We start from the raw sequence: 24,195 nt of genomic DNA on the forward strand, positions 1-24,195 counted from the left end.
AAGTGGCCCCGATCACGACTCCTCCGTGTCCACCATGGAAGGCCAGCTGTGCTTACTCTGGCATGGCCCTAAGTGACAGGGCTTCCCTGAAGTTAGGGGGGCGAGGCCCAGGTTTGGGTGGGCCTGGTCCTTCCCCCTGCCTCTTCCCGAGGCTTGGCTTCCCGCCATGCCCGGCCTGCTCAGCCTCCCTCAGGCTCCTGTGCCCTCAACCTGCCCTGTCCTAGGGATGTGCCCCCACTTCCCACACCCCCTCAGGCTCCTAGCCCAGCCCGAGGTGGGATCTCCAGCTCTTCGTTCTTGGTGGCCTACAGTATGCTGCTCAGGCATAGCTGGCAGCCACTTGGTGGACTCCTAGAAAGACTCTCTGTCTCTCCCACAAGGCCGCGGGTTCCTCCCAAGTTGCCCAGTTCTCCTCTGGAGGGCCCTGGCCCAAGGTAGCCCTGTAAACCTGCAGCACCTGTGTCCCGAGCGGCTGAGCGGGCTGAGGGATTCGCCATCACGATGCCCCTTTTGCACATTTATTTATTTTTATTGTTATTTATTTAGTTGTCAATGGACCTTTGTTTTAGTTAGTTATATATGAGGTGCTGAGAATCGAACCCAGTGCCTCACACACGCTGGGCAAGTGCTCTCCCACTGAGCCTGAGCCCCAGCCCCGCCAGAATATTTATTTAGATGAAGTTCTCGCACCTTTTGACACTCATCAATTCCTTGGTAGCTGGTGGGTGGGAATTCTAGTCTTTCTTTCAACTGGAATGTTTTTTAAAGTTCCATGTCCCTCTTCCATCTGTCCTCCAAATTAATGCCATCAGAACCAGGACCACCCCACTCTGGGTGGTCCGACTGACTCCCTGGACACAGACTAGCTGCACTGGCCACCAGGAAGCGCAGTCAGGAAAGGCAGCTTGGGAACCTGCACCCTGCCCTCACCTGCGCGTGCTGGACGCTGGACTCACTCTTATTAGCTCCCCCGCAAGGACCGACCGCAATGGCCTCACTGCGTTTAAAGACATGCTCACTGGCTCATGGTATTTTGCTTTTCTAGTCTCCCTTGCAGCTACTGATAGCCCCCAGACACAGGTGGTACCCCTCAGGGGCTCCTGGGCTCTCCTAGTAATAGACACAGGAAGCTGGTGCCCTTGGTTAAGCTTCTGGTTGCCAGGGTGGATCCAAGGTAAGGGGGCAGGACCCAGGAGGAGCTGTTACCGATCAGACTCATTCTGGATGGACACGTGTTTACACCAAGGGAAGCCCCAGAGGCCCTTTGTTCCTAAGGGCAACAGTGAGGAGGAAGAGTTAGAAGCACGTGGTATGGACCCAGACAAATCCCACTTCAATCCTGGCTTGAGCACCTACTAGCTGAGTGGCCCTTGGTGAATGTCCCAGCCTCTCTGTGTCATAGTCCTTATGCAGAAAACCGAGCACTTGCCTTCAGAGTATGTGAGGTGAGAGGGTGCATTTTAAGCCCATTTTGTCCACCGAGCACAAAGCACACGCCAAAATGAATGTGATCTGCTACAAAAATATTGTCCATGAATGATCTTTTGAAAGTTTCAAGTACTCCCATAAAAAAGACTTTATATATTCAGAGCTAGTGGTAGAGTGCTTGCCTAGCATGTACAAGGCCCTGGGTTCAAACCCCACCACTAAAAAAGAAATAAATAAAAAGAAAAATTAATTTAAAATTAAAGAAAGAAGTTACCTATATGCAGGGGCCAACTTCTTTTTTCAGCCTGCATCTTGTCTTGCAGGCTAGTTCTACGTGGAGAGTTCTTTCCAGACCTAGCCTGGAAAGTTCCACCAGCTTCCTAAGTTGTTGAGCCGACCTTCCTCAAAACTCTGGCGCCTTTCCCTGTCATTTTTTAACCACAGGCCACTAGAGAACCCTAAAATACCTCGCAGAGGGTATTACTTTCGCAATCCACAATTTTCAACTTGGTTTAACTAACTATAGGACCCAACTGAAAAAAATGTCAGTTAGACAAAGGAGTTTTTTAAAACCACTCACATAAGAGGGAGAAGGCTGTGCAGGCAGGGCGTGATGGCCGCTCCCCTCTCCCAGTGCAAGAGGCTGGAGGGTGGAGAAGGGGCTTGCATTAGGGTCCTACACACACACACACACACACACACTCTCTCTCTCTCTCTCTCTCTCTCTCTCAGGGGATGTTGATTGATTGAGGGAATTGGCTCATGTGATTGTGGAGACTTGGCAGATCCAAAATTTGCAAGCAATATAGGCTGGAGGGCTGGGGGCCAGGGCCAGGTGCAGTTCAAATGCAAGGGCAGTCTGCCTGCAGAATCCCCTCTTGTTCTGGGAATCAGTCTTTTTCTATTAAGTCCTTCAAGTGATTGGACAAGGCTCACCCACATTATGGAGGGCAATCTGCTTCAAAGTCTACTGATTTCAATGTTAATCTCATCTAAAAATATCTTTCCAGAAGCATGTGGAATGTTTCACTAAATATTTGGGTACCATGGCCCAGGCAAGTTGACGTGTAAAGTTAGCCACCACAGTGGCTGTACTGTACCCAAACAAATTCAAGTTCAACAGTGGATACCACTGTCTGCCCTCAATTCTCGGTCCCTGTGGCCTGGCTGGTCCTCTCCGGTCCCTGCTTCCCCTCAGGAGCTCCCCTCTGCACTTTTTGGGTGCTCTATTGATTGCCAAGTTTCCTGTGTCCTTTCCCTATGAGGTTCTGTCACCTGCCTCAGGTACACAGATGGGAAGGGGAGGGACTGGCACCTGAACCCAGCTCCTCTGAGGTAGAGGCTAAGCTTGGAGCCCACGTACAGCTGCTAAGACCAAGGCACCGAAATGTGTCACTCTGAAACCCAATAGGCCAGCTCCCGGGCAGACATCAAGACACTTATAGACAGACGTTAACTTTAATGTGGGATAGGAAAAAACCAGGAACTAGCTCATCAAAGCCACGACTAAGGGGATATAATTCCACTGGACAGATCATATTAAAATAGGCGAGGAAATTAAAGCAAAGATGGACCCAAATAAAGGTGGCATGCGGGTCCACGGATCACGAGTGGGACTAAAGCTGGGTGAGCACTGGCCAGCGAGGACGGGGAGCTAACCTGCCCCAATCCCGCTTCTCACAGGGGGATGGCCCGAGCTATGAGAAGACACTGAGGTGTTTGTTTTCGCTTTTTCTAAAACCAGAAGAGTGGAAATCCTTTCCGGGACTTTACTCTTATTTCTCTGAGCTCAGTGAGGGAATAAAACCTATTTACCAGTTCCATCCAGAGTCAGGCAGAGAGGCCTTAATTCCCAAGTGAGACTCCACCCCACAGGCTGAAACCCGACCTGTGGTGAGGGAGGCTGCCGCCAGCCTGGGGCTCAATCCTCAGGGACACAAAGACCCAGAAAGAGACCAACACAGGGCTGCACTGGAGGCAGGGCCCTGGACGGGCACCTTAGCTCTGACACTAACTCTGTGCCCAGGAATTGACAACAGTGAGCATCACCATGGTACGACCGTGAGCAGGCCCCAGGCCAAGGGCTCCACAAGGCCGCACATAGCAATCCCCTCTGGCAGGTGCCATTATTAGTCTCCTTTTACAGATGAGAAACTGAAGAACAGTTAGGCCAAGTAACACGCCCCATTTAACAGAGCTAGTGAGGGTCCCTGGGTCAAGTTCACCCTGGGCCTTACTACTATGCTTTCAGCTGGTGCTAAGCCCTGACCCGGCATTCCATCACCACCTTCAACACAGAGACCTGGGCTCTAATCTGGCTCCTGCATTTATGGGTCAGAAAACAGAAGCTTTAAGATGAGAGGACGTCTCAGTGACCCTGTGGATAAGGGTACAGATTCTGACTCGGAGGGCCGAGGGCCTTGGCACTCCCAGCCTGGGTGCTCTGGGACCCCATTTTGAGGAGCACTGCCTTCCACTGTGCTGCCTCGGCCAGCTGCTCTGATCAGAGAGCTCAGCCACCTTGGAGTCCAAATCCAGTGCCTGTTTGAACGCCCTGAGAGTTATAGATGGTCTTCATGATTCTAAATGGGTAAGATAAAAGCCAACGAATATTTCATGACAGGTGAAAATTACACAAACTTAAAATCCCGGTGCCATAAATAAAATTTTATTGGAGCACAGCCAGGCCAGTGATTCACCTGCTGTCTAGGGCTGCTTCTATGCACTCATGGCCTCGTGGAGCGGCTGTGACAGAGACCAACCATATAGCTCACGAGGATTTACTATGTGGCCCTTTAGGGAAAAAGTTTGCAGACCTTGGTTGCGTCCACCCTGTGAGCCAGGAGGAGTCCTCTGTGCAGGGCCTTCTTCTCCGGCCCCTGCTTTCACACCTCCAGGATGGGGAGCTAACTACCTTGCTGCACCGTGAGCTGAACTCTGCCTGTGAGGTCGCAATGCCCCCCTGGGTCTGTGCAATCAGGTCTTTCATCTAAAGAGCCATCAGTTTCCTTCTTCCTCTAGCACTGTCCTTCCTCACCAGGCCTCTGGGAAGGACAGGATGAGTGGTGGTGCCTTCACGTCACAGGTAGGAGATGGGCAATGGTCAGGGAACGAGGCATGGGAGGACCAGACCTGGAGCCTGCTCTCCTGTCCTTACAACATGGCTTGAATGCCGCTTGGGCTTCTAGTCCTGCCTCCCCAAAGGGCCCCTGAAGGGGGGTCCCTCATTTCTGATTGCTTTCTGCAGCTCCCCTGGTGAGGACTTCGCAGACCATCGACAGTTCTGACTTTTCACCTCTCCCTCAGCTCCAGGGCTGTCCCAGGCTCTGCATTCTTCTCTCCTCCCGCCCAGCATCCACCACCCAGGCTGCTGGGGTGGTGCCTGGGGACTGCCTGTATTCAGTCTCTGCAGCTGGCTGTCATCAATCTGCTGGGATTTGGACCTAAAGTGCCAGGGGTGAGCTGACAGCCAGAGATGAAAAATGGGATTCTTGGGTTGACTTCTGACATCAGCCTATAAAACATACCAGGAAGACTTATAGTACCTGCGAAGAAGAGGGCTGTCTACCTTACCGATTACTAAGGAGCTGGGCTTCTCTTGGCCATAGGCTGCTGCCCTGGGATGTTCTCCTAAGAAGGGCGAGTGCCCTGGAAGAGTGTGCAAACCCATGGGCATGTCCTCCTTTGTGGGGGATCCTTGTGTGGACCTGCGGGGCCATGGCGGCGGCAGGCGCAAAAGCAAGGCTGGGGTTGGATTCTGGCCCCAGGAGCTGTGAGACTCTGGCAGGGCTTCCTTGGCTCAGACTTACTTTTGGTGAAATGGGAAGCAGCAGAAGCTCACAGGGTCACCATGAAGATGAATACCAAGGACCCCGGCAGAATGCTCTTTACTCTCAAAATGTCACTTTTCTACTTTCTTCCCTCCTGGTGCCAGCATCATGCTGGGTGCTGGGTGGCTAGATAAGTGGGGGGCGGTTCCTGCTCTCAAGAAGTCCAGCCTAGCTGAGACAGACCCAAGAGGACAGCGGTGTCTCCGTGTGATGGTGGAGAGCTCATGCTTCCACACACCTGCGCTGCACAGGCGCTGTCTGGGACTAGCCTGCTCCGCACTGACAGCCACAGCTTCAGGGATTCTGGGAGGCAGGAGCCTGGGAGAGCGGGAAGCAGTGACTGGACCTGAAGGGCCCAGGGAAGGCCTCAGGGAGAAGGATGAATAGAGCTGCTCAGAGAGGAAACAGGAGCAGACATTCCAGGCTGAGTGTGGATGGTAGTCAAGTGCCTCTCACCCTAGTGGCATCATTAGAAGCCCCTGTCCTCAGGGATGCCAGTCCTACAAGCTTTCTTCTCATGAGGGTAGGTCGGTCGGCAGATCTGAGATTATTTCACTCCTGTGGCAATTACATAATCCTGTGGCCATCACCACACGGATGAGTCAGTAAGACATTAAGTATGGAAAGAAGGGCTTATCTAAGATGCCACTTTCCCAGTATGGATTTAAGTTTAAAAGTCATCAAGAAGAAGAAAGAACTTCAGGGCCCTCATGGTTACTTCATGCAAGACAGGACCACACCCAGACTGACTCTTTAGTGTCCCTTTGGCCTTGACCTGTGCTGAGGAATGGGCACCTAAGAGACCTACTGCCGGTCATCTCCAGGGATTCTCGATCCCCACTCAGTGGTATCTCAGTAACAAAGATAAAAGTTATTAAGAATTTCTTTCGCATAGTCCTGGCCGCGTGCTGGGCACTGCTTCTGGACCTCACGTTATGAACGAGTTTAATCTGCACAAGTCCAAGGAGGCAGGGATCCTTACTCCCTAACGACTATCGAGAGGCCCTGAGCACAGAGGCTCTGCTACATAACTCCGTGTCCTGGTGACAGGGCGCGAAGACACTCAGTCCCGAGCGGGCCCGGAGCCCCGGGCTCCTGCGAACCGCACGTCTGGGCAGGTGCTCTCTGCACAGCCACCTGGGGGCCAGGGAGGCCGACCCGTGGTTTCCGAGATCACGCCAGCGAAGGGCTCTAGAAGCGGTGTCGCTCGGTGTAGCAGAAGAGGCCCGAGCGTCCTGAGCCTCGCGCGTCCTGAGCCTCGGGTCTGCGAGACCCGCCGGCCGGTCTCCCTCTAGTCGTCTCAGGCGCCAAGCCCTGGCCTCCCAGGTCTAGCGAGAAGGGACGTCTGATCCCGCTCAGGTATCCACGTCCCGGCAGCGCGGCGAGCCAGGAAGCAGCCCGCAACAGTCTGGCAGCGGGGCCCGCAGGAGAGCACGCGCGGGAAGCAGTCCACCCACCAACTCCTACCCAACCACGCTGTGCCTTTAACCCCGAAAACTTTCTCCCTCCGCTCGGGACCCCAGCACGCGCACATTGGCTGAGCCGCGCCCGCCTGGACCCGTCCGCTCTCCGTTCCTATTGGCACTCACAAGCATCCATCCCTATCCCGGCTTCCTAGTGGCCCGCGCTATTGTCAATCAAGGGTGGGCGGGAAAATGGGCGGGACGGCGACACGCCAGCCTTATCACCCTCCTAGCCTCCCAGCGCCGAGACTGGGGAACTACAGACTCCCCGGGGACCAAAGCCGAGTGAGGAACACTGGGGAGGGGCTGAGCGGGGCTCCAGGGACTTACCGATGCGCTGTCCCACCGGAGAGCTGAACGGGTTCCCCAGGAGAAAGTCCATCGCCGCGGCTGCCGCTGCCACCAACCCCGGGAATCAGCTGACAGCAACCGCCAGCGCCGCCGACCCGTCACGTGACACGGCGGACAGCCGGGGGGGAGGTGCCGATGGGGGCGGGGCCCAGGCGCCGAGCCATAGGCCCCGCCCTGATGGCGAGGCGGGCGCTCTGAGATCGACGACCTCGCCGCAGCCCCTCGGCGTCGGCGGACGTCACGCATGCGGAGGGCTGGGGCGGGGCTGGGACCAGGGCCCCTAAGCCACGCCCCTAGAGCGCTCACCTGGCTTTTAGGGGCGTGGCCTAAAGGTGTCAACACCTCTGGAAGACTGACCTGAAGGTTAAGGAGACTGTCTCTAGGCCTGGGACCTCGCGGAGACTACACACCCAACAGAGAATGGGTCTCGCCTGCTCCCGCCTGATGATAGGACTGATGTCAGGTTTCCCCGGCTCCAAGTGGGGTCCGCTTCACCTGCCTCTACTTAGGACTGACAGGCTAGCGAACAGGATGTAGTCGGGAAAGGGCGCGGTGGCACTCTCTGCCATTAATTTACCTTGTGATCCAAACAGCAAGCTCATTTTCTCTGGATACTGGAATTAGATCAAGGACTCTTAACCAATTTATTTTATTTTATTTTTTTAGGTCACAGGCTCTTTTGAAAAATTGAAGAGGAAAAAAAGACAGTGATCCAATTTTGCTTAAAACATCAGGGAGTTTAAAACCTAAATTAGGACTATGTTAGTCACTTCTGTGATTTGTTTTATGTATCACTTGTTTGAGCTGCTATGGGACATTTTTTTCTGTATAAAACTGTTTTGAAGTGTTTCAATAATGTTCATAAGACTTGTAGACAAGTGCCCTTTCCCCTACCTCCGTAGCTCCATGAGGGCTGGGATACTGTGTCTGTTGGGATCCCTACAGTCGTCTAACACAATGACTAGCATATGTCAATTTTCAGTAGTGGTATTTGGATTATGAAGGAGGATGTGTACATTTAAGATGAATTTCGTAAGTTACTTTCTATGTCTTTCTTTTTTTTTTTTTTTTTTAAAGAGAGTGATAGAGGGGGAGAGGGAGGGAGGGAGGGAGAGAGAGAGAGAGAGAGAGAGAGAGAGAATGTTTAAATATTTATTTATTAGTATTTGGCAGACACAACATCTTTGTTTGTATGTGGTGCTGAGGATCGAACCCAGGCCGCACGCACTCCAGACGAGCGCGCTACCGCTTGAGCCACATCGCCAGCCCCTCTATGTCTTTATTTAAGCACATTGCTTGGTTGTTTGGAGTATACCGAACATGAGATTTTGGATTCTTCCATTAACAACCTTAATATCCCCATACTGGATGGACTTGCTTGAAGTTCTTGTAAGGTTTATTCTTCATGACAGAAAATCAGAAAAAAACCCAAATAGGCCTAAATAGGAAGCAGAATTGCATTGATTCCATGCATACTACATAGCTATTAATACAGAAAAGGAAATATGTCAATTTTATCAAAATAGTCGATAGGGATATAAATGACAAAAGTATAGTATAATATTTATTTAGTTGTAGATGAACGATCACACAGTATCTTTATTTATTTTTATGTGGTGCTGAGGATTCAACCCAGTGCCTTACACATGCGAGGCAAGCACCCTACTCACTGAGCTACAGTCTCAGCACCCTGACCAAAACTTTTTTAAAAAGTGTACTAATAAGAAACAAATTTATCCAGTAAAAAGTCTGTTTTAGCTGGGTGCAGTGGCTCATGTCTGTAATCCCTATGCATAAGGGCCTGAGGCAGGATTGCAAATTCAAGTCCAGTTTCTACTACATAGCAAGGCCCTAAGCAACTTACAGAGACTCTGTCTCAACAAAAAGGGCTGGAAAAACTAAATATTAAAAAAATTCTCTCTCTCCTCTCTATCAAAAAAAGCGTTGTCAACTCATAAGATCTACAATTTTGGGGCTGGGGATGTGGCTCAAGCGGTAGCGTGCTGCCCTGGCATGCATGTGGCCTGGGTTCGATCCTCAGCATCACATAAAAACAAAGATGTTGTGTCCGCCTAAAAACTAAATATTAAAAAAAGGGCTGGAGATGTAGCCCTAGTGGTAAAGTGCCCCTGGATTAGATCTCTAGTACAACTCTGCTGCCCAAAAAACCCCCAAAAGTCTGTTTCAATTTTAATTTTTCCTTTTAGTGTTGTTATATTAATATTATTCTTTATTAAGGTAAAAATCTTTAAGTACCTTAAGACTGACATACTACATAAATGCAATCTATATCCTTTATGTACTTTTGGAAAATAATCAAGATACACTGCCTCCAAAACTTAAAGTCAACAGAAGAAGAAGAGTGAAAGCCTGCTGAACTTCCTGGACAAGGATAAGATCTCATCTGTTTCTCTATAATCAGGACTGTAGAAAACAGGATTTGAATTTGAAAGTAGGTTGGGGTAGAAAGAGCCTAGGTTTTGGGGTAGCTGTACCAACATTCTTAATTCTTTTTTATTACATTTATTTGTATGTGGTGCTAAGGATCGAACCTACTGTAGCTCAGTGCCTCACACATGCTAGGCAAGCGCTCTACCACTGAGCTACAGACCCAGCCCCAGTGTTCTTATTCTTACTTTGCCACTTACTAGCTATGTAAACTTGTGAAAAGTACTTTTCTGCATTTTTCTCCTCACAGACAGTTAAGGGGATTAACATTCAAAGGCTTTTGAGAGGATAAGGGGAGATGAAATATGCACGTCAGTCTCACAGTCCTTCCCTGTTTGACAGTCTGTTTCTTGCTGCTTCTTAATAAGATGTGGCCTTTTAAAAATTTCCTTGTGTGTGCGGCACTGGGGACTGAACCCAGGGCCTTGCATGTGATAGCCAAGTGCTGAGCTCTACCCTAAGACCTATTTGTGACTTTTAACATCTTATGTTCACACAGATTTTTTACCTTGAAAAGTCAAATTTCCATATAATCAATGTTTGTAGTATTACTAAACTTTGATGTCAGGCTGGCTGGCTGAGGCTTGGAGATAGGGAGGTGAAATTACTCTATTTTACAGATGAGACTTTGGAAGCCTATATAAAGGTTAAGTGACTTAGCCAACATCACTAAGCTCAGACAGTATTGAAACAGCATGAAATGTGTCATATTTAGCAAATTATACAGCTATGACCCTTACCCAAGATTGATGGATCTTTTCTTGAATTAGGCCAAAACCAATGTATAAAGTTTCGTTGCCAATAAATACAGCTAACAGAGTTACTGGTTTTGAAGTTTATAAAAGAGAACCGGAAGCTCTACAATATAAAAATTAATACAAAACACAGTAAGATATATTTTAGGAAAATGGTTGAGATTAGAAACTTGACCTCTATTCCATTTTTTTTTAAAAGAAAATTATAGTAGTGTAGAATGTGAAAGAGGTTTTAATTTTTTAGCAACTATGATTAGCACAAATAGGGAAAAGACAGCTGAGACTGAACTACAAATATTAAAAATGTGATTTTTAATAATATAAGTACAAAATTTTATTTCTTTATACAACTGTAATGGGATTTGGATCAAACCACTAGAATTTATTTAAAAAAGAAAATAAAACAATGATATAAAAACTGCAAGAAGGCCCGAATCCAAAGTTTTTCCTCTAATAGTACCAAATACCACAAGGTACAGATTATTATACAAATGTGTACAAATCTTAAATACAAATACAATAGGACTGGGTTTCGAAGGAAAACAAACAAAAAAGTGGGTCCTCATTGGGATTTCATTCATGTATACAAATGACAGTGGCAGGAGTGAGTTCTTTCTGTCCTACCATGTCTCCCTGCCCCTCCCTGATATCCTGTGTCGGAACAGGAAACTTGCGCGGGACAGATGAGGCATGGCACAAGGTTCTGACACATGAAAACAAGCTAAGATTTCTGCTTCTCTTGATTCAATTCCTAAACATTCCGGTTTCTTTCTATTTCCTGGATTAAATCTTAAAACTGCTCTGAGCTGAGAAAGGGACTAGGCAGCCAGATGCCTCTGGGAAGCACAGCCCTGGTAACACTGGTGGAAGAAAGGAAGGAATGAATGGGACGCCTGCTGGCTGCACTGTCCCCAGAGGTCACTGTGATGCTGTCCTGCTCTGTCTAGGCCGGGGAGGAAAGCACAGTTGCCTCAGAGCTTGGTTTTGGCAGGGAATCTCACACCAAACAGAAACCACCCTGAAGTGTCCGACTGTCTTCTTTGCAACTGGGAAGCAGGTCTAGGTCTTTGGAAATAAGGGGAGCTGGGAATGGTAATGTTTCTTTTTATTTCACTTTCTCAACATTATCGAAGGCCATGAAGTTCTTTATAGAGAATTAGAATCCCGACATAATGATTCCTTTTTGAGGTACAATACCTTGAAATATAGGTGATTTAGAGTTTTTGGAACAGCCCAGAGGAAGGGAGGATGAAATAATAAATCTGTATCTTCCACATGCTGTTGCTGGTGGAGGCTTTTGTTATTAAATTATATATACATAAATTTACAGGATAAATTAAAATCTAAGAAATTTTAAAGAGTTAAATACACATAATTAAAATACACATTCACACACACACACACATAAATAAACCTACATGAGAATTGAGTACTTTTTTTGCAATTCACTTACATGTGGAACGCAGAACACTGTGTATCTGCCCACCAAGGGAACTGTTAAGATAAACCCAAGAACCACGCTGGGCCAAGTCTACCTTCCATAACCACCAAGCAAATGAGCAGCAGGATTTCTGAGGACTTGGTGGCCAACCTAATGCTGCCAATGAAAGATATCAGCTCTTGGTTTTACAAACCAAATACTCTGGTCAGCTAAGAGAATACGTGCAGGTCCAACGGTGGCACCAGCAGCATCACCCTCTCCAAGGTATTTTTGCTGCCAGGAATCATACAACTCCTTGGCCTCTGCTGAGGCTGCCAATGGTACCAATGATTACGATAAAGTTTGAGACATGGACACTGTATAGTAGGACTTGGAATGAACCCCCTACTTAGTCCATCTAAGCCACTTTAATAACCACAGTGGGAATGAGCTCATCACCTCCCACCTCCGTCACTTCAGATTGAAAGCCTTTGTACTTCGGGTCAGCTGGCACCCTCCCATAATCTCTCTTATTATATGTCTGACTGTTAGACAGGTAAGGCAAGTGGTCAGTGATGGGTCTGGAGGTACAAATGAGTTTGGAAAAAAAAAATCACATTTTAGCTATCCATAAGGAGATGCACGTGGCACCCAGAACAAGCCCCCAGCCCCAAGATACACTGATTTTTAAGGCAGATTTACCCACCACAAGAGAAGAAAGATCCCAAGCCCATACTCATGCCAAAGATTCCTCTTGGCTAAACCTTTGCCATTTCATAAAATTATTAAAAGCAAAGTAGTTACAATCCTATGTATATATTGTACATTACATATATACAGATATATATATGTATATATATGTATAGATATAAAAATGTAAAACCTACACCCAGAGGCCAGCGAAGGGGTTTGAACAGTCATATATACACAAACCTATACACAAAGGGTAGGTGAGGCTTCTGCCCCAGGAGTCTCCGCTGTCACAGTCCAGGCATGATGTAAGCAATGTTGTCTAGCGTGTTTGACTGCAAAACAAGGAAAAAAGGTTCAGTTGAAGGGTACTTTACTGTGATTTCTTGAGATATGTTTTTTTGTTCAGGGAGAGAGATGAGACAGAAAAAGTGAAGTCAGAGAACACAGGATAAGAATGATGATGGCATCCTGCTGTTTGCAGGAGCTTTTCTGCTGATTTCTCCCATTAATCCCAGTGAAAAAGAGAGAAAATTCCTGCACAGTATATAGAAGAGTAAATGGGAAATGCAGGAATTATAGCACCTCATGGGCTAGACTTCCTCTCTCTAACGTACCAGTTTGGGAAATGGCATATTTTCTAGTTTTACTACGCATAACATGCATTTGGTAAAACAGAACTCATTCCACGGGCCGTGTGCAATGAACCAGAAAGCCCTAGGAGTCTACCGGACAGCACCGGTTAAGGCAGGGCCTCTCTGATCTCCTAGAGGTCTGGCCCTAAAAGTCTAAGGAAAACTCACCAAGACTTGTTTGGGACAGCCATTCAATTCAGGTAGTTGTGTAGTCAGACATGCCAAGGGGCCAAGGGCACAGATAATGGAATCAAGAAGCACTGACAAACTGCCAGACACTGCCACCATGCCCTGAAAGGAGAAGACATTAACTCAAATCACATGCTTGATGCTCTCTCCATTTTCTGGTTAACTTCCTTCTGGTTTTTAAAATCCTGGACACGTCTAATCACATGACATAAAACCTACAGCACAAATGGAAAGTTTCTCTTTTAATTACTCTAAGTAGTTTAAAAGGATACTTCTTACTATACATTTTCAGGTTTTCTTTCTATATTCCTAATCCATCTTATCTTCCATGTGTCCTGGGAAAGTCACTTGACTCCCTTCTCCTGAACAGTGAAAAATGCCTTCCGTACTCCAGAGAGATACTGGGAAGATCTGTGAGATCTGTCATAAACTCCATGAATACAGCTCAAATATAATACTATGAAAACCCTACAGTCCCACACAATATCATTTACAGAAGCATATATGTACTTCTCTACAAATGTAGTCTTTTCTTTCTTTTTGTTGGGGGGGGGGCTTGTTTTGTTTTTGGTCTTTACTTTTTTTAGCACTGGGGATCGAACCCATGGCTTTGCACATGTGAGGCAAGCATTTTAGCACTGAGCTACATCCCAGCCCTATGTGGCTTTTGATAGCAGGTAATATCATTCTAGGTTAAATTGTTCACTCTCAAAAAAAAGTACACTTGGGGGTGCTTGGCACACACTTGTAATCCCAGCAGCTCCAGAGGCTAAGGCAGGAGGATTGTGAGTTCAAAGCCAGCCTCAGCAAAAGCGAGGCGTTAAGCAACTCAGTGAGACCCTGTCTCTAAATAAAATGTTAAGGGATGTGGCTTAGTGCTTAAGTGCCCCCGGGTTCAATCCCTGGTACAAAAAAAAAAAAAAAAGAGTGTTTGATTAATTTCAAAATATGACATCTCATTTAATTCATATTATCTACATAATTATGACTCAGAAAGATAAGAGGTAAGATTGCTGGCTGCAAATTCCACTTCCCAGCTCTTGCATAATCTGCTTTCATCAGAAGCACTGTGAGGATATGAAATCATCTCAAGAGGCAGCATAGGAGAGAATGGCTCTGAATCTGGACTGCCTGGGTCAAGATCCTGGCCCCACCTCTCATTGTTTTTGGTACCTGGGCAGTTGCTACACCTGCAGAATGGACTGCTATCGGCAGATGGGGTGGAGATAATGGATGTGAAGTACCTGGGATGGTATCTGGTAGCTGACTAGTACTCAAAAAGCACCAGAAGTTACACTATTACTGCCAACACCTTCATCTCCAGAGAGGCATTTCTGGTTGCTTGCTGGGTCTTTCCCGTTGGCCATTCCTCAATTTCAACACACCATCAAGAGCCGAACACACCCTCCTCTTAGCTTCCATTTATCTGCCAAAGTCATCACCTTTCTCACAGCTGCCCAGTCCCAAGGCCTCATCCCCGGCTGACTCTTCCTTTCCCTCAACCCCTGTCTGACATCTCCTCTCTCTACTTTCTGGGGTGCAGTCCACCAAGAGGTTAAGAGCCTGCACCTTAAAGTCACTCTTTAAATTCAAGGCTCTGATTCAACACTTAGGGGCTGAACTCCAGAAAAGGGACTCGACCTAAGTTTCTATTTCTTCTTTTGTAAAACTGGGGGACAACAACGCTACCTCCCAAGCTACAGTGTGAATTAAACGAACTAATCAACATGAAGCTCTGAACCAAGCCGGCTGAGCAGCACTCAGAGTCTGACAGCGTCAGCAGGTAGCCGCATTGCTCCTGACCTGTGCCCTGTAGTGAATTATAGCTAATATTTTATGGCTCAGCCTGAGTGGATTCTAAGTCCCTGGAGGGCAGGAACCATAACCTACACATTTTAAAGTTCTCCTATAACTACTGCTGTCCCACAGACAGGGAGTTGGGAGAGGCTGGAGGTGATTTCACAGCAACTCACATCCACTCACATGCAACCGAGTAAGCTCAACAAGCATCTGTTGAATTAAATTAAAAATTTTGTCATGTCTAAACTATTATAACTTCTCCCCAGTTCTGGAGTATTTTCATTTATAACTTAAAAAAGAAGATATTCTCAGAGAAAGCCAAATGGGGACCTCTGATTCCTGAGTAGCAGAGTGGAGACCTCCGTGTCCATGAAGACCTGCTATAATTTGGGTTCTGGCCTTTATTTTCTACCGTAAATACTGCATGATCCAGTTTTACTGCTAAAATGATAAAACCATACTGTTTCAACTCTTTTTTTTTCAAATAAAACTTTCTAGGAACCCCAATATATAAAACAGCTAAAAGATCTGGCTAAAGTGGGGATGGAGGTACAGAGCCTCAATGGGGCTCGTATCCTTCTCTAAAAAGACCCTGCGGTTGAGCAATGGAGGGATGCAGTGTTCTTGGATTGGAATGTCTCTCCAGAAACTCTGTAGGACACAATCTGCCTATCAATCAAGGTTTACTCTGAATGCCACCCCCTTCCACAAGGCTGCTCCTGCCTCCTCTGACTCCCCAGTCTCCTACCTGCTTGAACTAGCACAGGAGGGCAGACACCAAGGGAGACGCAAGCAAGGCCAGCAGGGCTGTCCCTCTGGCTCCACTGCCAACAATTGAATCAACTTGTGATGGTCAGTGACTTTCATGAGGTTTTAGGTATTCAGACTCTAAATTAGCAAACTATATAAATCAATGTTCCTTAAAGTTGTGATATATAATTTTAGGTGGCATATAGATAAAGATTAATTATTATTACTTTTGAGATACTGGGGATTGAACCCAGGGGTGTCCTACTACTGAGCTACATCCCCAGTCCTTTTTATTTTGAGACAGAGTCTCACTAAGTTACTGAGGCTGGCCTTGAACTTGTGATCCTCCTGCCTCATTGGGTGAGGTGCGCACCACAATGCTCAGTGAACATTATTTTGATAGTTACATATCCATTATGATGTGTATTAGAAAAGAATTATAGCATCATTCTTGTGATTTCAAGGATACCATTATAAAAGCATAGACAGATTAAACTAAAAAGTAAATGATAGTATAAGTGGCACATAGAAATTGCAAAATTGTGAGAATATATTCAAGTAATAAAACTCTGGGGATAAGCCAACTGGAGAGGGAATGGGGAATGACTCCCAATGGGTATGGGGTTTTTAGGCAGGCAGTGAAAATGTTTTGGAGTTGGATAACAGTGATAGCTTGCAATTCTGAAAATGTACTAAACCCACTAAATTCCATATTTTAAAAGCATGAAATTTATGATATACCAATTATATCTCAATATAACTATTATAAAAAAAAAAGCAGACTAGAGAATCTGCAAAGTTCTTTTCCTTTTCTGGTTACAGTAGTTACCCCATATATGGGGTTTCCCTTTCTACAGTTTGTTATCCTCAGAGGTAAAGATGTGGCTCAGTGGTAAACCTAGCATGCATAAGGCCCTGGATTCGCCAGTACTGGGGGGGGGGGGAGCAAAAGCAAAGCCAAAACAAATGAACCCCAAGACAATTAAAAATTTCAATTCCATGTTGTTCTGAATAGCACAATGACATCTCTGTTCCACTCAGTCCTGCCCCAGATGTGAACTGACCATTTGTTCAGAGTATCCACACTGTATATGCCACCCACTTGTTAGGCACCTCAGTTATCAAGCTGACTACTGTGTTATCAGTGTGCTGGTATATAGGGTTTGATACTCTGCAGTTTCTGGCATCTACAGAGGTCTTAGAACATATCCTCCACAGGCAAGGGACTACTGTACTATGTATATAACTTTCATTGTAACTCTTCATAGAAGCTGGTTTGTTTCAATTTATTACCTTATTTTTTCCCCTTGCTTTTTTTGTTTTTCAGGGCCAACTGAACTCAGGGTCTTGTGCATGTTAGGCAACCATTCTGCCACTGAGCTAAATCCCCAACTCCTGTTTCAATTTGTTGATTATAAAAATGTTCTGTCTTTCCAATTGTATTATAAGTTTCCTAATAATTGGCATACTGTGCCATTCAGATTTTCTACACCAAGTTCCTGGAAAAATGCCTAGGTATTCAAGAAATATCTGCCAAACTACATGGAAATCTGGGAAAACCTGGAATATGAAAGGTGCTTTAAAACACTTTTACTTCTAACTTTTTAGGAAACATATGAATCATTCAATATGAAAAACATAAATAAGGACCAGAGAATATATTCTGGAAATACCTTCAACCATTCACATAGATAAGTCTCCACAAGAGTGTTTAAGTTATTTTGATGTCTGCTGAATTTTTAGAAATTAGCCAAAGAACTCAGATAGCTTCATCTCTTATGGCCTTTGGCATTTATTTTATTTACTGAATGATAATTCCACTCCCACAAAGAAGCAAGTGATTAGCTTTATACTTCTGCACTGATTTCTTAGCTTAAAAATGGCTTTAGTAGTTTAGATCGCATTGCTGAATTGCCTTACGAGAACTGAAAGATGAACTACTATGCTACTGAGTTGGCTAACAGGCACAGTGGTTAGAAATTGAATACGGTCATAGAAATGGAGCACGGCAGCCTCACAGGTTAAGTGATTTTGAAATTGAAGCTTAAAAGGACGAACTTCTCCCCTGAGCACATAGCACTGTAATTCAAGGGCACTGTAACAAAGAGCTTGAGAAACTTGACTTCCCCATTTGCTACCTATTCTCAAGGAAGAGGGACTTTTAATCCCCCATACAATGTTGTCTGTCTACTTAGAACTTTGCTGAAAATGCACCAAAAAGTTCCAACTCCTCTAGAAGTACTAACAATCTGAACTGCAATGGATTTGCACTCATCTTTTACATAACATTTTTAAAGAACAAAAATTAGCTCAAAAGGGTATTCTAACTTCTTTTTGTGCCACTGGGTGGTATTAGTATAGCGACAACAGGTAGATTCCAAATTTCTGTTACCATTGTGTCTTCTTTTCACTGTTTCCTGAGTGCCCGGCACAATCTAACCTCAGGGAATAACCTCAGGGAGTGTGTGTTGAGTGAGTGGGTCTGCACTGCACATCCAGCGTGGGTCCTGCTGCAGGCGCTGCACTCACCTCTGTCTCCTGTAGGCGGTGTCCGATGAGGCTGAGAGACTCTCCCAACAGCTGAAGGTGAGCTGCAACATCTATGGGCTCTGTCTCAGGGGCTTTGGCTGGTGATGCTGGTAACAGCATGGTGGCTGGTGGGGACTTCTTTTGGGGTGACAATACTCCCACAGAAGCAGCTGAGAACAGAGGAATTTAAAGAGAGGTAAAATTTGTGGAATAAGATAAAATTTGTAAAGTAAGCCTTGAACACCAAAAAAACATTACTTTTGGCTTTTCCTTCAACTATTATCAAAACTATGGCCTGTGGACTAAATCTAGCCCAAGATCACATTTTGTGTGACTTGGGGGTTAAAAATAGTTTTATATTTATAAAGCGTTGTAGAAAAAAACAAAGAATAATAGGGTGGGGGTGTGGCTCAGGGTAGAGCGCTTGCTTGGCACATGCCAGGCCCTGGGTTTGATCCTCAGCACCACATAAAAATAAATAAATAAAGTTATTGTGTTCAACTACAACTAAAAAATAAATATTTAAAAACAAAACAAAACAAAAAAACAAAGAATAAGTGACAAGAGAGTGCTCATTGTACATAAGGCCTATACTTACTTTCTGGGCATACATACACACACACACACACACACACACACACACAACTGAATCTCCCCCCCCTGCCCCCCCCCCCGCCTATACTATTCCGTAATAATACCTGGGTATAAAGTTTTGCTTCTAATATCACCTGCTTTCCCAATTTCCTAGTAAGGAGGCAAAATTTACATCACTTTAGAATGAAGAATTTTCAGCAGGAAGGGGAAGTGGTCACTACCTTTGACTTTCATGGAACCTTCTGAGCTTGATGCTTTTCTTTTCACAGTTGTAGCTTCTGCTTTGTTCTGTTTATGCTGCAGATACTGAGCTTTTTGTTTCCAAATCTGCAACCAGATCAGTGTCCAATAGATTAAAACAAATTATAAGGACAAAAAAGTGAAATAGAAAGCAGTCATGGAGGAACAAAGTGAAGAAAGGAACAGTGGAGGGCAGGTAGGGATTAATGCTAACTCTTATGCTAAAGGGCCACTGAATTGCCTTTGACTGTTGTTTGTATTGATGTTTACCTGGAAATCAAAAACGTTCCTCAGTGCTGATGGTCAAATTTCAGTAGTGACTTGTAAACCTGTGGCTCTGTATAGTGTCCAGGTGGTTTAAATACTTCCTGTAACCTCATGGTTGACAAAACCAATAGTAAAACAAAAATGTCATGGAGAACAGCAACGAATGCTAATCTATCTGGTGAAAACCAGTTGTTTCATCTACAGAGTTATACTTTTTTTTAAAATTTTTTTTTTATTTTAATTTTTTTTAAATGAGTTGTACTTTAACCGACAGTTGTTCCCATACAATTTATGGATCACCCAACTGGAAAGTGACTCTGCATGATTAAGATATGAATTCACCATTGTCTTCTGAGCTGCTTGATGAGGATGGGGACCTGGAACCTGGCTAAGTGTGTTCCATGATTTTATTGTCTGAGGATGATGATCCTCCATTCTTAGGACTATTAGGTGTTCATAGTGAAGGGCTTTTTGGTAATGGGGACTGATCTCAGGGGTACTTAACCACTGAGTCACATCCCTATCCCTTTTTTGTATTTTATTTAGAGACAGGGTTTCACTGAGTTGCTCAGAACCTTGCCAAGTTGCTGAGGCTGGGTTTGAATTTGTAATCCTCCCATCCAGCTTCCCAAGCCACTGGGATTACAAGGTGCAGCCAGCCAACTATAAAGCATTTTTGGAAAAAAAAAAATCAAATAAAGTCACCTCCCTTTAGCTAACTCCTTGCCTGGAGTAACTTGGCAGCAGCACTGCCAGTCCCCTTGCCTGCTAAATCGTTTTCCGTTAATTTGTGACTTTTTTTTTTTTAAAAAAAAACTTTATTTTATTTGTTTATTTTTTATGTGGTGCTGAGGATCCAACCTAGGGCCTCTCCTGTGCTAGGTAAGTACTCTACCGCTGAGCCCCAGCCCCAGCCCCAAATTTGTGATTTTTCCCCCCACTATGTGTGGATGGATGGTCTGGAAGAACTATACCATTTGGGAAGGCAAAAAGCAAAGAAAATTATATTTATAAGAAAGTGTACCTACCAGTTTATCCTTTTCTGGCAACTGTTTCCACACCTCAGCCAGTTTTTTACTAAGTTCTCCAAAATCTGGCAGAAGAGTTGAAAGAAAGACAACAATACAGATTAGGGCCAACTCAACAGAACAAAAGGCTGGTGAGAGCCAAACAGAAAAGAGCATCCCACTGAAGTGACGCTGGCTCCTTCAGGAGCCCCCCCCCCACCCCACCCGGCCCTCGCGCCTTTCTTCTGCCTTTTCCTGTAGGAGTGGGGTGCTCGGGCCAGGAGACAGGCTCCAACCCTCCACATCTACTCTCTAGGGATTTGTTCCTCAGGCATCTTTTTGGCGTCCTTTCATTGAACTTCACAATAGAAGATCAACCAAGTTAGGTTAAAGCAATATGCTCAGAGAATTTGATCAAAGATGCTATGTTTCTACCAAAATTTCTGAGATCAGAAGCCAAGAGGAAGTTTCCTAGAGCAGTCCAGAAGTGTAATATCATCCTTTCTTTTGTATGGCACGTTTAGTCTGTGAGACCTACCCAGGTCACCTCAAAGCAACCTAGGAGTGGGCAGAGCAGCTACTTTACACAGTAGACCAGGGAGGTTTGTAGGTGTCAGTGACCCGTCTGAGGTCTCTGCCTGCTGTTCTCTGCTCACTGGCTTCTAATACGAACACAAACAGGAACAGCATAGCTCAGTCACCTCATTGTAACTCTACAGGCAAGGACAGTTTAAGAAAAAGGTCAAGATAGAATCTTGGAAGTAACTGTGTATTTATGCATATACATATGTATTATACTTTATAACATTGATTTTATAAAGTTTCCCATTTTATCAGTTTAAGAGATATGTATAGAAAGCTCCTATCTTAGGCTGGGGATGTGGCTCAAGCAGTAGCGCGCTTGCCTGGCATGCGTGTGGCCCGGGTTCGATCCTCAGCACCACATACCAACAAAGATGTTGTGTCCGCCGAAAACTAAGAAATAAATATTAAAAAAATTCTCCCCCCGCCTCACTCTCTCTTTAAAAAAAATATTAAAAAAAAAAGAAAGCTCCTATCTTTTATGCATAGGGCAAAATCTAAGGTGATCTGCAGATCTGAGGAAAAAAATGTGATTTGTGCTCTAACATTATGGGAAGAAGTTGCCTGCTGACTGGATCAATTAACTGCACTGATTCAGAGATAAAGTGAAAAAACTAAAGATCAGAAATGTTCTTACCTATCCCTGGATGGTCAGCCACAATGGTTACACGATATTCTTTACAGAACACTTGATAGGCTGACATGTTCTTCTTTTTTGGCTAGTGCCACATAGAAAACAGAAGGAGGCAAGAGTTGATTAGAATTCAAGTTTAAACTCAGTCTAGAGCAACAAAGTAGAAAGGGCATCTAAACTTTCTCATTCACAGAAAAATTCCATATTACTAAGCAAAACTCCTAAACAAGATATATATGAGGCTGCTGGGATTACAGGCATGCACCACCACGCCCGGGGCCAGCCCCATTTTTATGCTTTATTTTGAGCTAAGGTTTTGCTAAATTGCTGAGGTTGTGTTGAACTTGTGATCTTCCTGCCTCAGCCTCCGGAGTGGCTGGGATTACAGGCAACTGCTACAATGCCCAACAAGATAATTAGTTTTTAACCTTTGTTGCTTTTCACTTAGGAGTTGAGCCTCAGTTTTACTTTAGAAGGTAAAAACACAGGCTCCCTTACTTTTAGATTTTCCATTTTGTTGTAGCTCCATGCTGTTTGTAAAGCCTTTCACTCTTCTGTCTACACACACTGCAGAATTCTTTTAGAACTCAATGCTAACACAATCCTCACCTTTCCTGGGGTGTCTATTTTTCTTATCTTTGAAAATCAGAACCACTTAATTTCCTTTTAAACTCTGGGGCTAGAAACCCAAGAGCCAAATCCATGTTCTTTCTGTTTCTCTAATGTTGATTTCCAATCTTGAATTTTCCTGATCCTGTTTTCCTATCATTTGAAGTTTATCATTATTTTATTGTCCATATTCCTGTGGTTCAAGGTCAGAAGTAAATAAATACTGAAGACAATGTATTGGCAGTTATTGTCCAACAAACCTCTTTTGCTTCAACCCACTACTCTGTACACTTGAAGCATGTTTGTTTCTCACTGTATCTTGACAATGCCAAAAGCAATGTATAGTTTTTGAGATAAAATCAAATAACCTTCAAAGCCAGTTCAACAAGGCATATAGAAAACAAATAATTATATTACTACATAGTTCATTGTACAGCTTTCCATCGACTGGGGGAAAAATTTAAGTTTTCCTACACAGAAAGGGGCACTAGGTTAGATGTCATTCTATCTCTCCTTTTGAGGATGAGAAAAAGAAAACTCAGAAAAATAGTTTTAATAACTAGCATCCAAGACTACTAGAGCCCACAGTAGTCCTGACTTAGGGTCATGCATTGTGGGGAAAGAAAACATGATTTTTGTTTGTTTGTTTTTGAGTACTGGAGACTGAACCCAGGGGTGCTTTATGCCCGAGCACATCCTCAGCCTTTTAAATTCTGAGAGTTTCGCTAAGTTGCTGAGGCTGGCCTTAAACTTGTGATCCTCCTGCCTCGGCATTCTAATTGCTGGGATTATAGGTGTGTACTACTATGCTCAATGGGTAAGATGCTTCCTTACAGAAAATGTTACTATTTAAGCTTTTTTTTTTTTTTTTTTAAGGTACTGGGGATTGAACCAGGGCCTTGTGCACGCAAGGCAAGCACTCTACCAACTGAGCTATATCTCCAGCCTGAAAAATGTTACTATTTGAAACAAAGAGTTATCATTTTATAATTTTTTAAAATATGTTTTTAGTTGTAGATGGACACAATACCTTAATCTTATTTTTATGCTGTTTTGAGGATCAAACCTAGTGCCTTCCACATGTGAGGTGAGCGCTCTACACTGAGCTACAGCCCCAACCCTCACTTTATAATCTTAATCTAATAAACTGAGATGTTTTCAATATGATTTTCCTCAAAAAAATCAGACTTTACTCAACTGTAAGCATCAAAATAAAATGACTAATCTTCCTTCTCTCCTATGAGTGCCCTTTTTAGTCTTGCAATTACTAACAAAAGTAACAAAAGTTACTTTGGGGTGGGGCTGGGGCTGTAGCTCAGTGATGGAGTGCTTGCCTAGCATGTGTAAGGCTTTGGATTTAATCACCAGTAATGCCAAGAAAAGAAGTTGCTAGAGCTGGGCATGGTGGTGCACACCTGTAATCCCAGTGACTCCTGAGTCTAAGGCAGGAGGATTACAAGTTGAAGGCCAGCCTCAGCAACTTAGTGAGGCCCTAAGCAATTCAGTGAAACCCTGTCTCTAAAAATAAAAAGGCTGGGGGTGTAGCTCAGTAGTTAAGTGCCTCTGGGCTCAATCCTGGGTTAAAAAAATAAAGAAAGAGAGAAAGTAAGTAAGTTAGTTAGTTAATGGGAATTTCTGTTTCCCTTCAGAGTTAGATTTATGACCCCAAACCAACAAATACCAGTCCTGTCTCATACTTCAGAGTTGCATCTTGTTTTGAACAAAGCTTGATCACATACTGTTTACCTGATATAGTTCTTAATGTAATTTCCATAAAATAACTATCCTCAAATATTGTTTCCACAAAATAACTTTCTCAATGAAAAGCATGTGTAGTGGCTCTGACTTTAATTCCAAAAGGAATTCTGAAATCATTTTGTAGAATGGAAACATTCCTAGATACCTTCCAAAGCAATGGCATTGAATGTGATTATGTTTACTTGGAAAATTGTGGGATGTTTACTGAAAATTTAG

At 44.6% G+C, this 24,195-nt stretch overlaps 2 protein-coding genes across 6 annotated transcripts in view; both read right to left on the bottom strand.

The window, feature by feature from the left end:
* Tom1 (target of myb1 membrane trafficking protein) overlaps nucleotides 1–7,285 on the bottom strand; it is a 30,612-nt gene extending 23,327 nt beyond the window's left edge. Inside the window, exon 1 of the mRNA XM_005322308.4 lies at nucleotides 7,052–7,285. Coding sequence (XP_005322365.2) covers nucleotides 7,052–7,103 — 52 coding nt within the window. The 5' untranslated portion in view covers nucleotides 7,104–7,285. The remainder of the gene's footprint in view (nucleotides 1–7,051) is intronic.
* Nucleotides 7,286–10,564: 3,279 nt separating this feature from the next.
* The window catches only part of Hmgxb4 (HMG-box containing 4), a 32,661-nt gene continuing 19,030 nt past the window's right edge, over nucleotides 10,565–24,195 (bottom strand). For 3 of the 5 annotated variants that reach the window (XM_021724457.3, XM_013357341.4, XM_005322310.5), the window contains 6 exons: nucleotides 21,616–21,697; nucleotides 20,418–20,482; nucleotides 19,104–19,209; nucleotides 18,289–18,458; nucleotides 13,189–13,311; nucleotides 10,565–12,720 (listed from right to left, as the gene is read on the bottom strand). In XM_021724457.3, coding sequence (XP_021580132.1) covers nucleotides 12,676–12,720; nucleotides 13,189–13,311; nucleotides 18,289–18,458; nucleotides 19,104–19,209; nucleotides 20,418–20,482; nucleotides 21,616–21,697 — 591 coding nt within the window. In that variant the 3' untranslated portion in view covers nucleotides 10,565–12,675. The remainder of the gene's footprint in view (nucleotides 12,721–13,188; nucleotides 13,312–18,288; nucleotides 18,459–19,103; nucleotides 19,210–20,417; nucleotides 20,483–21,615; nucleotides 21,698–24,195) is intronic. The other 2 variants (XM_078052855.1, XM_021724456.3) reach the window with 2 other exon arrangements.

This window comes from Ictidomys tridecemlineatus, chromosome 6, assembly GCF_052094955.1.
Source record: "Ictidomys tridecemlineatus isolate mIctTri1 chromosome 6, mIctTri1.hap1, whole genome shotgun sequence".
Classification (NCBI taxonomy): domain Eukaryota; kingdom Metazoa; phylum Chordata; class Mammalia; order Rodentia; family Sciuridae; genus Ictidomys; species Ictidomys tridecemlineatus.